Source organism: Coniophora puteana (assembly GCF_000271625.1).
Source record: "Coniophora puteana RWD-64-598 SS2 unplaced genomic scaffold CONPUscaffold_8, whole genome shotgun sequence".
In the NCBI taxonomy this organism is placed as follows: Eukaryota; Fungi; Basidiomycota; class Agaricomycetes; order Boletales; family Coniophoraceae; genus Coniophora; species Coniophora puteana.
Genome location: NW_006913060.1, coordinates 1,927,203 through 1,940,575, shown reverse-complemented (window position 1 = coordinate 1,940,575; position 13,373 = coordinate 1,927,203). Strand labels below are relative to the sequence as shown.

Genomic DNA, 13,373 nt, shown 5'->3' with positions numbered 1-13,373 from the left:
AATTTCAGGCTGTCCAAATGTTCACAATTCATGTCAAAAAAGCCAACTGTTCATGAAGGATTGCTGAAGGATGTACGATTTTACTAAGTATTTATGTGGATTGCTTTGATATCTGGGTGCGATATCTCGACAGTAAGTTCATGTCCCATCCAATGAGATGGTATGAAGAGTGTAACGATGTTCTTGAGCCGGTGGGCGCGAGAACATCGACGACGGGCGCACTAAGCGGGCCAATCACAAGTCATCAATACTCTTCTTCGCCCACCACATACGGACAGCCTACTAAACCTTCCACCGCCTCTTCCAACACGCCCGACTGACGCCCGGGACGCAAAACAAATTGCTTTCGAGGCTCAAGGGGAGGCATGACCGGACGCCATCACGCATGCAAGATCACGCAGGGCAACCAGTGTCAATACCGCCTAGACTTGCGAGGAAGCATCACCAGCAAACCCTCCAGAGCACCTCCACCCCGAGCAGCAGTGCCGGAGATGCCGGCGAGCTCCCCACCCCCCCTCCGATCAGCCCAATAACCGGGAAAGCCTCCCCCTCCCTCGCGCAATGCATCGTTGACGCCCTCACCGCTCCAGCCGGGCCCTCGAGTTCCCCAGTTCCCGTTTCTACTACCACCGCCACCTCTGCCTCCGACCCACTCTCCAACCACCCCCTCTGGAAAGATGAAGATTTCATGACCAAAACTCTAGCAATGTTCAATCACCAGGACAACACCAACGGCACCAGCTCACGGAAGAACGGCGCAACGACAACCCGGCCCCCCACCGCCAAACACCGCCGCGCGCTCTACGCGTTCCGCAGGAAGATCGTCGCCGACCCTCAGGCACATGGCTTCTCCACCGGCAGCGAGGAGCCCTCTGTTGCCCACCCCGACTCGGATGACCGCGACTCGGAGGAGGTGCTCGAACTGCTCTTCAACGACGAGACTTCCGAGACTGGAGATTCTCCCTCTGCGCCCGACCAAGAGCGACGGCTGAGGCCCAAAGGAAACCGCACAGTCTGGGATGCAAACGAGGTCGCGAGCAAGAACAAACGGAGGAAGCGGCGGGGAGCGTTCGGCACGTCCTCACAGGACGGCGGGGTGAGCGATGAGAAGGGGAAGAAGCGAAAGGAAGGAGACTGAGGTAGACGGGCGCAGGGCTCCGGGCGATGTGAGGTCATCTTTTACAACCCTCGACGTATGCACGGTGCGTTCCCATCAACACATTCACAACATTAGCTTTCAGCTGACAAATTTCCATGAATTCACCCTACAAGACCTTATAAGCCTGCGAACTCCGTTTGAAGTCCTGCAACACGCGCCTTCCACTTCGCGGCGTCGACGCCGATATTGACTTTGCTTTCACATGCTGAGCCAGCGACACCAACCCGCCATCCGCTTCTGCATGCACAGTGGTGGATTCATACTGGGCCAACCAGTTTGTTGCATGTACGGTGAAGTACCACTGATATGTAGCCTAGATCCCTTTGTACTGCTAGTCAATGTTGTCTCTGCACTCCCGATCTCATGCATCACTTTCGCCTAGTACGTAGCGACTTTGTCTCGTTTCTGGTGTGCATCCAAAGCTACAAGGGAGCTTGAATAGGCATGTTACCTTTACCTTCGTTCTGTTCGCGAGTGTGTACATTGTCATGAAGAAACAATTCATGATTTTTGCTTGCTAAGGGTGTAATGGAATTTGCAGGGTAAGTTTTGGAAATGTCGATGAGATTGCATTTAGATTGGACAGTACATGGGCGACAACGTCGATGGAAGATAAATCTATTACTCGAAATATACGTATCAGATGTTTATGCAACTGGGCTGCGGTAGAACAATAGGTGGCGAACTAATAACGAAGGAGCTGAATAACCACAAGGCCAGTTATCAACGGAAAGCTTAGAGAATAGAGAGGAACGTCTCAGCGAGCGAAAAGAGTGTGAAGTTCAAGAGAGCAACATCGATAACAGGGCATTCCAAGGAGCGCGAGAGAGCGAATAGAGAATAAGAGAGACACAGCCTTCAAGGAGAGCGCTTGAACCGATTCGGGACCAGCCTTTGCCAAAGAAAGACACCAGCCACAGCGGACGACTGTGATCTAGATCCATTTGTGCTAGCAGAAGATCTGCGTTTATACCAGCGCGCAGATTGAAGTCTCTTCACCAGCCCCTTCAGTCTGTTCTTTTTTAGGGTCGCTGGGCCAGTGGGTGGTCTTGCTCCTAACGCGGATGAACGTCGAAAAAATCGCATAACAAGCGTGTCGCCGGAGGCCCAAGAAGAGCGAGATACAGCGGTGTGGGACGACCCGTCCGATCCAAGCAACGAAGGAGCTTCTGAGTCAATAGCGAAGGTGACGCGCATGCGCGACCCAATGGACGCGTCTTCATGGCTGTTAGACGATGTACTGCCCGCAGTGTCCTCGGATTCCCGTCTGACCAGTCCTAGAACAGCGCGGGCAGCCGTTGTCAGCACGCTGTCTATAGGAAAAGAAAACGGCACTCACGTTTGAACTTCATGGCACCCCTCCTTCTCAGCGGATACGACTGCTCGCCTGGCTCCAGAGCGATCACCATATCGCCAAAGCGAACGACATCGGCCATAGTGTACAGGTAGTTGGGCTCGGGGTTCCGAGACGAATCCCATGGTGCGATTCCGTAGACTAGCTTAGTAGGGAGCGGTGCGCCAAGGCAGGGGCTTTCGAGAGAGTAGGTCATAGCCGGAGACGAGCCGTGAGCAGACGATGACAATTGGCGTATCAAGGGAGTCGGACAATGGCCAGCATGGATCTTCCCAGTAGATCGCTCGAGTCCATGACCTGCTGAGGCTTCCTCGCGCAATCCGTCACCTGGAGGGTCGAAAGTCAAACGAAAGAGCTGAATCAGCGATTAAAGTAACGCACGATTCGTAGACGTCTTGTGCACATCCTTTAGAACATCCTGCAGAAGACTTTCGCTGACGACGTTCTTCACGTTGAGAATAAGGTGGTAGGCAGACACGAGAGTCGCCGTAAGATGGTAAACACCGAGAATGGGGACGCAGAAAAGACCAGCTGAGATCCATATAGAAGCGAGCACACAGTGCCACTGGAGAGCCTCGAAGGACATATGTTGTGACGAGGCTGAACGAATATAAATAGTTGGGGTGGCTAGGGCGCACAGGGAGATAGAAACGAAGGGAGGGAGTGGGGGAACTCATCAGGCGAGAGTGCGCGCCATTGATATAACGCGAGCGAACAAAGGAGGAAAGTTTAACGGCAAGGAGCCTGGGCAGTTGTGCATCCTTGACTCCTGTTTGGTGGTGGAATGCAAACAGGAGAGCATTCCAAGGGGGCATCTCAAACAGCAGTTTTACCATATGTTTTCGCGAATTCTTCCATGTCTTTGACATAGAAACCAAGAGCTCATGGATAATGTAAGCGTGTGAGGCTATAGTAGTGCATGACGAGCTCGAGATAGTCTTCGAGGAGTCCAAGGAAAAGCCAGAAGCGGAGGAGACATTGGTTCAAAGTCCGCTCAGGGGGATACCTCCCGCGAGACCTTTTTGAAGCCCCTTAAATTGGTCCGAACTCCACCATCATGCCATCCCGTTTGAGGTTGTGTCGAATCTTGACTGCAGGAGCAGTGTTTTACAACACATCTTTCTTGTATACTCTTGCTGATTTTATCCACTTCGAGAGCATTGTAGTCCCTGGTGATGTTTTGGGATAGGTTTGCATTGCAGACGATTGCCCTTCAACCAAGTAAGTATTAATAACTGGCGAACATCATCCAGTATACACCTCATACGTATCCGAATGAGCCCAAAGCGGACATGAATGTGAGTGAACCAGCATCGTCTTCCAGACGACTCGGAGAAGTTGTTAGAGAATACTGAACAGCATCGTAATCCACCATCCCAAATACAACGTTGACCACCCCTCTTCAACAACGATGCGTTTCGCGCAATCCAAAAGACCTGTGTAAGGGTCTCTGCATTTCCTCATTCTGGGTACCAAGCAGTCAATATAATGACCAAGGCTAAAAGAAAGGAGCTCACTGAATAACATTATCCTCTCCATAAACAACGGCTTCTGGCCTATGGTCGCCTGATTCTTGCGCGACTGCAGTTGTAAACACAGGTGCCGCTGCATTATGGTACTGCATAGACAACCTAACAATAATGACTTCAATAGGCGTCATGATCGCCGTGGTTAACACCGCAACGATGGCATGAGCCAAAAAGCGAGAGAAGGTCTGATTCGGTGAATTTCCCCCATTAGCGCCCATATCCATGAGCCACGCGCGGGAGATGCGGGGTACATAGGCATAGTAAGCAGTAGAAAGAGCAACAGCAGGGAATAATCCGGGGGTGAGGTACAGCCTCCACGGCCGCTGGCGTTCTGTCGGCGTAAATAGATTGCGTATAGAATAAAGAGCGTCGAAGTATGGCAACCTGATAGGTGTCATCATAGCTCTGTATTAACCTGCATGAATTATCGTTTTTCTCAAGCTGAAACCCTGCTTACCGATGCACAATTAAGACCTCCGGCACACGGATAACCAAAGGTGATATATTAACGACCGCTGCAGTGAGTCTTTCAGTACACGGGACATCCAGATCCCTGCTGTTGTGGCAGCGGTCAACAATGAGAAATCCTGCGGCAGACCCAATAATCATAGAAAGCATTGAGAAGGCTATGCTGGGCACTAACACGATGTTTATTTTTAAGAGAGCTGGACAGTCTGATAATCACATACTCAGACCCTTGTAAAGCCCTGAAACACCCTGCACGAGGAACACGGTCAGGTTATTGTTCACGGGATGCCTGCATGACTGTGGTGAGGTGCGGTGCCTACCTCGATCTTATACGTGCGCCTTATCAACCCAAAGTAGCTGTGGCCGACGCATTTTGCCGGTGATAGCGCATCATCCTCTGATTTGAGCTCAACACGTCTGGGATTGTAGTGAGCCCGCAAGCGGACGAGGGCCCCCCTTAAGGGCACCCAGAGTAAGAGGCCCACTACTAAGAGCAAGGGGGAGAGAATGAGAGTCGGCGAGACATCGAGCATGGTGGTGGAGCGTGTCAAGTTCTTTCAATCTCGCCAGTTTGTATATACTCACCCAACTTCAAGTAATACAGCCTCGAGGTCACTGTCACCCACAAATGGAAATATCTCGCTTAGTAACGATGCAATGTTTTGGCTTGCTGCCCAGCGCCGGGGAGGAAGAACCATGCTTTGTTGCTCGTGGGACCCATGGCGTGAGAATAAAGAAGGCCAAGTACTTACTAAATATGCAATACAAGCTAACATCCCTTTTGAGCTGCTGCTGATCTTGCTGCTGATCACAAGACGGACCGTCTACAAGAGACGGTCAATCTAGTGTTTGGGTTGTGCTTGAAGATAAGTGCTAGAGGATGGTCCTGTACCCTCTTGGTTCACAGGAGCAGTGTTGGATGACTCACTTTCATCTCTTTCTAGCAAGATTTGTAAAATCCAACAGAATTACATTTTCAGGAGAGCGGAGGATGCATTCGCATTGCCGACAATATTACTCTACAAATTAATAACTAGCTCAAATCCGTCCCATAGTGCGCATTTCTCCAAATAACTACAGATTAAGCCTTACCGTGCGGAAGCCATGGATGTACTCGTAATGCATCGTCTACAAAGGCATTAGAGAATACTAAACAGCATCGTGATCCACCACCCGCGATACAACGTTGACCATCCCTCTTCAGCAATGATATACTTTGCACAGTCGAAAAGTCCCATGTACGGTTTTCTGTCTGCCCTCAACCTGAACGACATTCAGTAAACATCATCCTTAAAAAGAAAGAAAGATAGCCCACTCGATGACGTCCTCCTCTCTGTAAGGTACAACGACCTCCCCGTGGTCGCCGGCTTCTTGTGCGACTGCGGTGTACTCCCGTGACACTTCAGTAGGGCGCTGGACAGACAATCGAACGATGATGACTTCAACAGGTGTCATGACCATCGTGGTCAAAGCCGAAACTACAGCGTACGCCAAAATGCGAGCAGATGTCTGATTGGGCAGGATTGTGTTGTCGCCGAAGCTGATAAGCGACGTGCGAAGGGTGCGGGGTACGAGGGCGGAATATGTTGTGGTAAGAGCCAGAGCACAGAGCAATCCGGGAACTAGGAATAGTTTCCATGGCCGCTGGCGCTCCGTTGGCGCCAGAAGGGTGCGTAGTGAGTGAAAAGCGGCGAAGTACGGAAGTTTGATAGGTGTCGTCATAGCTCTGGGTAGACATACATGAGACATGCACATTCATACAGTCGAAATGCCACTCACCGATGCACAATGATGACTTCCGGAACTTGGATCAATAAGGAGAGCATACGAATAAGCGGTCTGCCGACTGCTTTACCGCAGGAATCATCCAAACCATTGCCGTTGCGGCAACGATCAAAGATGAGAAATCCTGCAGCTCCCCCGACAATCACGGTAACCACACTGAAGGCTATGCTGGGCACTAACGTGATAGCAACCGTCGGGTGGGTTTGAAGGTCTAAGACGTCTAAGATTCACTTACTGAGACCCTTGTAAAGCCCTGAAACACCCTGCACATGCAACGGGTCAGGTATATTCTACCGAATCTTGCGTGAGCTCAATGCTTACCTCAATCTTATATGTGCGTTTAAGCATCCCAAAGTAGCTGAGGTTGACACGTTGGGTCGGTGGGAGGGCATCTTTCTCTGATTCGAGCTCGACGCGTTTGGGATCATAGTAGGCCCTGACTCGGACTAGGGTGCTGCGTAGGGGCACAAATACTAAGAAAGTCGCTATGAAGAGGATGGGAGAAAGGACAAGAGTCAGTAGCAACTTCAGCATAGTGAGGGAGTATGTTGAGTCCCCTCACCCGTTGCAGCGTGGCTCATAAGTAGTCCCCATGCAGTACAGCAAGTTCACTGCCATTGACGCACCCACGGTCTGCGGATGGAGCCATGCCGTTGGCTGACGCGATTACAGCGGCGGAGATGGAAAAGCGCGCTCCGCCGTCCGTGGAACCCTCCGAGAATAAATAAGGCCACACCAACGACGTACGTCGACGTACCACAAGCTTCCGTTCCCTTAGCCCCGTTCATCACCATAGATACTGCATTGTCTGTAAGAGAAGATTAAGTTAGCCTGGCCGTACTTGAAGGTAAGGTCTAACGATCCGCAAAGCTGAATGAGCTGTGAGATGCCATACCCATAATGCCTAGAAACTTAAGCTTTAACTCAATCTTGTCTCTTGTCTTGTGTAATACCCTTATTGGAACCTCTTACACATAGGACAGCTACGGGGTCTCGCGTTGTCCCCACATGAACACATTATTGCATTACTTATTAGCATTATTTGGACTAGTTTATCGGACAACTCATATCATTTCGAGCCACATTCGGGTGTGAGATCTTCAAGAGGGGTCCAATTAACAAAGCAGTAACATAACAGATGATAGGACTCTGTATGACGACGAAATAAGGGCTAAATATCGTGTACAAAGAGCTGAACAGACTGTTCATCCGTAATATAAATAGTAGCGTGACGCCAAACCGCTAGAAATACGGTAAACCATTAAACCGACAAGGTTAAACATTCCTGAACGTCGTTAGGGAGATCTCGTCACTTTTTATGGCGTCTGCCATGTGTCTAGTGTGAATGATCCAACGAGCTATGAGAACGGCGTGAAATGGACGCCCCAATCTTCGATAGTAGAAATTTGAGTCTTAGTAGCCACGAAAGGATAATGAACCTACCTCTCAAGAGCCAATGTCACATCGACGCTCCTGTACTGAAGGAGAATTAAATCATCATAGAGCAGTGTGGCGATAAAATTGAAGCTCTTACGAGTTGACCGGCGGTAACGATTGTGACGACTAAAGCTATGAAGAGGGATGAGACGGCAACACATCTTTTGATAAAGATTGTACTTACCCAGCATCATTATGTAGTAGTAAACACCTACAATAACTATGTAAGAAACACAGGCGGCAAATGGCACACACATTGCACTTGCCTTCCATTGTAATGACTTCTAGCATCCCCGAGAACTTGCGCGTGAGTTTATCTACAGAGAGGTCAGACATTGGTCAAGACCACAATGCGATGGTGGTTTTACAGAGCAAGAATGACTTCAGCAATAACATGAAAATACCAGCTACGCGCGCGTTAGAACAGAAGCTGATGTAAAACTTCGAAGAGTAGATGGTCGACTTACCAGAGTCTCCAGATAACAGTACGAACCATATCAGTGGAATCCAAGTCGCGTCAGTGCGCGGGACCGCACAGTCATTGTCGATGCCCAGAGTACTGGAAACAGAGTCGCAAGAAAGTGGCGTTAAGATTATGGCTAGATGAGTTACAAGTGAATGGCACCGACCATGTACTGGCGCCAGAGACGTATATGTAAAGAAGCAGGCTGTTCCAGACAGCGCCATCCATAGCGCCAACATGCACACTCCAACTGCACGCTTCCTATCCCATACGGCCCACGTGCGTATAACAACGGTGACTTGGGATTTGGGAGTGAGACACAGATAAGTACGATACATTATGACATGCCTTACGCTCTGATATCATGACAGGAACCAAGTTCGAAGCATCTGAAGTAATTCATTGAGTGAACAAAGAGCAAGTGCGGGGACGAAATGCTTACATGTGATAGGAGCCTGCGCGCGTACTTTGCAAGGACCATCTTCGAAAGCTTGAAATGACGCTAAAACGTGTTAGCGCCGTAAGTCCAAATATGAAGACAATGATTCTTACTGCCAAATGTGAGAACTAGCGCCACTTGCACAAAAACCTGGTATCTGGTCCAGATGTACAAAAGCTTCATCAGCGACAGACGTGATGGCCATATGAACTTGGCCTCCAGATCAAGAGCTATGACCCAATCGTATACCTGTATCACGTAGGGTTAGTGCCGGTGTTATTCCTGTCTGCACTCAGATTTCAACAACAACCAGGTTCTCACAGCTATGCATGCACCCGCGACTAGGCAAAGGCTTCGTTAGGTCGCATAGCTCGAGCGCTTTTATGTAAAGCCCTAACCTGCAAAGTACTATATATTAAGTGAGCGGTAGCTCTATGGAGTCTAGGATGCACGCACCGCTGTAATGTGATCCGTTTTGACAATTGTGACTAGTTCATCATAAGACAAGGCGAGTGAAGCATACATGCTGGGATGACGAGACAGCAACACAAAACCTCATCAAACGCTTGTCGAGGAAACTTATATAAGAGGACATGGCTGTGAACGTTGCTTCTTTCGGATAGAAGAGGGCATTGGTGGCTTCGCGATCATTGAAATATGACATGCAGGGCTCGTTTCAGCACAAAGATAAACGTGTGTTTTCTCATGTAAACAGCAATCCTGATTCTTTCGTGTACAAAGCTCCACTCAAACAGTGATCTATACAATGCATCTTCTTTCGGCGGCGAACGGGGCGCCCCGAGCGCACATCAATAAACCTGGTGAGATTGCTTAGATTATCGGCATACTTCATGATTCCATCACCCAAACGTTCCATATTCCACGAAAAAGAGGCGCTAATAACGTATTACCGATCCGAGAAACCAGCGGCGAGAAGAAGCAGGTAAACCTTCAGCGAGCTTCTAAGAGAGACCACCGCTCGACAGCGGAACATCCGTTCTGCATTATAAGTCAGCGCTTAGGCCATGAAACCGTCCTGAAACGCCAGTGATATGAAGCACCTTGTTTGAGCCACGGCACTCTAGAAGCTCAGGAATATCACTCTCCAGCAGGACCTTCGTAAAAGAAGGGAGGGAGTCGATCCTCTGAGAAGGTGTCATCGGCCTGCTGTTGCGCACGGATACCGCCAAGGACCGGGGGCGACGCGAGGGCATCGCATCCCGAACTCCCGCAAGCTTCCGCAGCCTTTGATGAACGTCTTTCTTGAAGGTTTTCCGCCAAGACACCTTCCTCGGTGGAGGTAAGTAGTCGAGCTGAAGCTTCCGATGCGAGGGAGCCATGTCACGCTGGGAGGGACGGAGAGACGAGGGGAAGAAGAGGAGTATCTTCAAGGACATGCTTGAGAGTGAAAGAGATAATAGGGAGTGTAGATGACTAGTCGCAAAAGTCCGCAGCGGCGCCAGAAGCCCTAGGCCATATCCATCGACGTTCTATCGACACATGTCAGCCCAAACTACCTACATATAGTGCTGGAATATGCTGCGCGGTGTGGCGAGAATGCCTTCTGTTCAAGGATTGGTCCACATAAACTTCCTTAGAACTCCAGCCTCAGAACTTCGGGTGTAGGTTATAGCCAGTGAAGTTTTTCTTCACTGACCGCGCATGGATGTTCTCAGGCAACGATTTAGAGGAGTCGATTCATGACATCCAGATCATGGAAAGGGATGGAGCAGCCTCCAACCAAGGCGTCAGGAGGAAGAAGGTAAGAAAGAGTTGGGCCTTGGGCTTCGCGGATCGAACCGGCAGCTATTCCGAATACCGACATCATCCGACCCGAGTAAGCCCCTATCTTCTGATCCAAGTGACCATGGTACCCTTGCATCAGAGTAGTGAAAAGTAAATGACGGCATTTCACTATCATACAGTATTAAAAGAGCGTCCCAATAAATTATGCATCCAAACTCGAGAACCCATCCTACACGACCATATGCTTACTATCAGGATCGATCGCCTCGTCCGACTCCCTCGACACATCGATGTGCGTGTGCACCGTCTGCTGCAGCGTCACCTGCACGCCGCCGTTCGGGAACGAGTACAGCTCGTCGGCGTGGCCCGATGCCGGCCGCCGTCCGAGGCTGGCACCGCCGGCGGTCTGCGACCACGGGTGCCGTACTGAAGATCCCGAGTGGCCGCGAGGGCGGGCCGACCGGTCGCCGTGGCTGACGCCCATGCCTACGCGTACGATGACGGAGGAGAACTGGGTGGATAAGAAGCAGAGGAGTGGCATGCGTCAGAACTTTGTTCAGGCGCTGGTGGAGAAAGACAGGACTTACGACGATGCCCTGCATGTGATGGCGAAACAAAGTGAGATAAAGCACGGTTAGTAGTTGGTTGAAGCGTACAGACGCTCGCTATACTTACAATGATGGGCGACATCTAGATGTACAAATGCATCATGATGCATCAGCGGACGGACCATCACATGCAGGCGGGGAACTCACGCTGTTGAGGAACATAAACATTGCCGGGGATCCAGTCGAGTACGTTCCGATCATAACGATGAGCATCGCAGAGTAGAACGAGCCTAGAAGGTCCCCGACGGGAGTCAGAAGAGTGATCATGCGCTCGGAGATCGGGTCAAACTACTCACCGGACTCGATTACAATGGCAGAGACTTGGCTGAGGACGTTGTCCTTGCCGATGCCTTGAGAAAAGGGAGAGACGGCATGTTGAATGCTCCAGATTTTGTACGCGATGAGGACTATGCAATGAGATGATATTACTCTGATGGTCTCATTATATGAGAGTAGAACGCACCAGTACATATGACGTTCATCGCAAGGGTGATTGCGTAAAACGTCTTCACGCGGATAGACAAGGTATCCGAAAATACGTCCGCTCGCAGCTCGGTGACTTCGCTTAAAGTGTAGACCCAAAGGACACCGATGGCTATACATGGGAGGTCAACGTTTACCCACAACTCGCTGACCCAGGGTTATGATGATGACGTACCGGCATCGGCGAGTAAAAGAAGGAGAGGAAAAAGAGTGACAAGGTAGCTTCGGCCCCACACGATGTAGGAGCGGTAAAGCTGTCGCATGCGTCAACGAAGCAAGGATACGAAGTCAAGGACTTGACGCACGATGAACGCATCAGACACCAGGGTCACTCCAACATACAGCCCGCTTTTCAATATATCCTGCCACGTATTGAACTTGCCATAGTACATCTCCGGATAATCGGGTGTCGACATGTCGTCTGTAAACGCTTCGACGTTGCGGAGGATGTCGATTATGAGGTGCTGTACAAGGGATGAGCACTGGCGCAGGTTGGGCAGAATTATCCGCGTACCAAGGTGATTAGGATAAAGAGCGTCACCGCAGTGCCCAGGAGGTAATCGTTTGGTCTTCTTGCCCGTTTCCGCAGAACGAGCAGGCATTGCGAGAATATCGTCAAGTATATCCCTGAACATCCTGCTATCAGCTGACCACACATCCAGCACACGCGAGCGCTACTTACCATAGGCTGCACTCTCCAAAAACACACCAATCAGCTCTGCCCGTGGTATCGTCAGCGCCATCGAAACCTGGAAGAAGAGGGGGAGAACGGGATAATGACGGGCGTAGCCAGCTCCTGCGCGAGCGGTAGAGGCACCGTATTAAACATCATTGGTCCTGCATGCATCCAGACTGGGTATCTGAGATCGACCAAAGATTTCACGAGGTGGTGGCGCAGCAAATGGCACGTCACGTCGCCCGTCCGTTTGACAGGGACGTCGACCGCGTGCAGACCATGCAGACGACGTCGGGTTATTGAATGCGTTCCGAATAAGGGACCGCAGTGGATCGCACCAAGCATAAATGAATGCGACCAGGAGTCGGCAGTGGGTCGGCTTGTGATCTGGCTCGGAGGAGAGTGGGCCCGAGAGGGCCCGAGTAGCGGATTCCATCAGAGATTGACGCCTTGGCTTTCTGGCTTTGCATCGAGCGTCGAGATACAGAAGTGATCAACAGCCAACGGTTGTCCCTTGCCTAGCTAGTACGCATTGGGAGATGGCGGTGAAGGTCAGGTTGAAGGGTACGCCTAGGGCTCGCTAGCTTTCGTCAACGAGTCGTTTGAAAAAAGCAACGACCGATCTCGAAGTCGCATGATCAGCGCGCCCACTCAGGGGCTGCGTCGACGTCTGATGGTCCTCGACCGTCGAGGGCAACTCGGGGACGAATTTTGACTTGGCTTCTGCTGGCCTCACAGGCGTTGACGGTGCTACCAGGTGCTACCGCCTGCTACCGCCTTCTGTCACCTTCCCGCACCTAAAGTGTGTGAAAGCCACAAGAATCAGCTCTAGTATGGGCAAATAGGAAGGAGCTGAACGGACGGACTTTACGACAGTAAATGGCCGAGTTCGTCAAAGAGTCCGGTCACGGTGATGCAGGAGAATGAAAGACACGGACATGTGAATGGCGGAAGTTGCTGTGTGGGACCGTTGCGCGACGCCCACGTGCACGACAGACAGCCCTCGCTGCCAGCTTGCAACAAAATGATTTCGCTGTGAGAAACGCTGAAGAAACGAACATCCATTGCAACGGGTGGGCCACTCCCATGCTCGTCAACGAAGCCAGATAATGAGGGATCGCATCAACGATAACGCTTCGGCAAGCACTGCACAGTGTTGAAGATGGACATACAAGGTTAGTGTAGCAAAGCGCATCAACCAGCTGATGCAGCTCAACTGAACACGC

At 50.7% G+C, this 13,373-nt stretch overlaps 6 protein-coding genes across 6 annotated transcripts; 1 reads left to right on the top strand and 5 right to left on the bottom strand.

Annotated features, from left to right (window-relative positions):
• Positions 1-300: 300 nt before the first annotated feature.
• Positions 301-1,606, top strand: CONPUDRAFT_145068 (uncharacterized protein). The gene is made up of 2 exons (XM_007772146.1): positions 301-1,202; positions 1,273-1,606. Exon 1 carries the CDS (start codon positions 386-388, stop codon positions 1,136-1,138), a length of 753 nt encoding a protein of 250 aa, XP_007770336.1. The 5' UTR covers positions 301-385; the 3' UTR covers positions 1,139-1,202; positions 1,273-1,606.
• A 575-nt stretch (positions 1,607-2,181) lies between these two features.
• Positions 2,182-3,099, bottom strand: CONPUDRAFT_155418 (uncharacterized protein; the record flags this gene model as incomplete). Its single annotated transcript, XM_007772145.1, has 4 exons — positions 2,182-2,214; positions 2,285-2,436; positions 2,499-2,840; positions 2,895-3,099. 4 exons carry the CDS (start codon positions 3,097-3,099, stop codon positions 2,182-2,184), a joined length of 732 nt encoding a protein of 243 aa, XP_007770335.1.
• Positions 3,100-3,854: 755 nt separating this feature from the next.
• On the bottom strand, positions 3,855-4,660 carry CONPUDRAFT_91208 (uncharacterized protein; the record flags this gene model as incomplete). The annotated part of the gene is made up of 3 exons (XM_007772144.1): positions 3,855-3,978; positions 4,031-4,447; positions 4,500-4,660. The coding sequence occupies 3 exons, from the start codon at positions 4,658-4,660 to the stop codon at positions 3,855-3,857; spliced, it is 702 nt and encodes a 233-aa protein (XP_007770334.1).
• A 989-nt stretch (positions 4,661-5,649) lies between these two features.
• Positions 5,650-6,829, bottom strand: CONPUDRAFT_58322 (mitochondrial carrier; the record flags this gene model as incomplete). Its single annotated transcript, XM_007771556.1, has 5 exons — positions 5,650-5,773; positions 5,826-6,236; positions 6,290-6,463; positions 6,527-6,558; positions 6,617-6,829. 5 exons carry the CDS (start codon positions 6,827-6,829, stop codon positions 5,650-5,652), a joined length of 954 nt encoding a protein of 317 aa, XP_007769746.1.
• Positions 6,830-9,585: 2,756 nt separating this feature from the next.
• On the bottom strand, positions 9,586-10,031 carry CONPUDRAFT_155415 (uncharacterized protein; the record flags this gene model as incomplete). The annotated part of the gene is made up of 2 exons (XM_007772143.1): positions 9,586-9,633; positions 9,696-10,031. The coding sequence occupies 2 exons, from the start codon at positions 10,029-10,031 to the stop codon at positions 9,586-9,588; spliced, it is 384 nt and encodes a 127-aa protein (XP_007770333.1).
• A 548-nt stretch (positions 10,032-10,579) lies between these two features.
• On the bottom strand, positions 10,580-13,203 carry CONPUDRAFT_138116 (uncharacterized protein). Its single transcript, XM_007772142.1, has 10 exons — positions 13,014-13,203; positions 12,154-12,944; positions 11,986-12,098; positions 11,777-11,935; positions 11,647-11,725; positions 11,452-11,583; positions 11,285-11,395; positions 11,136-11,218; positions 10,968-11,070; positions 10,580-10,890 (listed from the first exon to the last, which is right to left on the bottom strand). The coding sequence occupies exons 2-10, from the start codon at positions 12,212-12,214 to the stop codon at positions 10,610-10,612; spliced, it is 1,122 nt and encodes a 373-aa protein (XP_007770332.1). The 5' UTR covers positions 12,215-12,944; positions 13,014-13,203; the 3' UTR covers positions 10,580-10,609.
• Between the last annotated feature and the right edge of the window lie 170 nt (positions 13,204-13,373).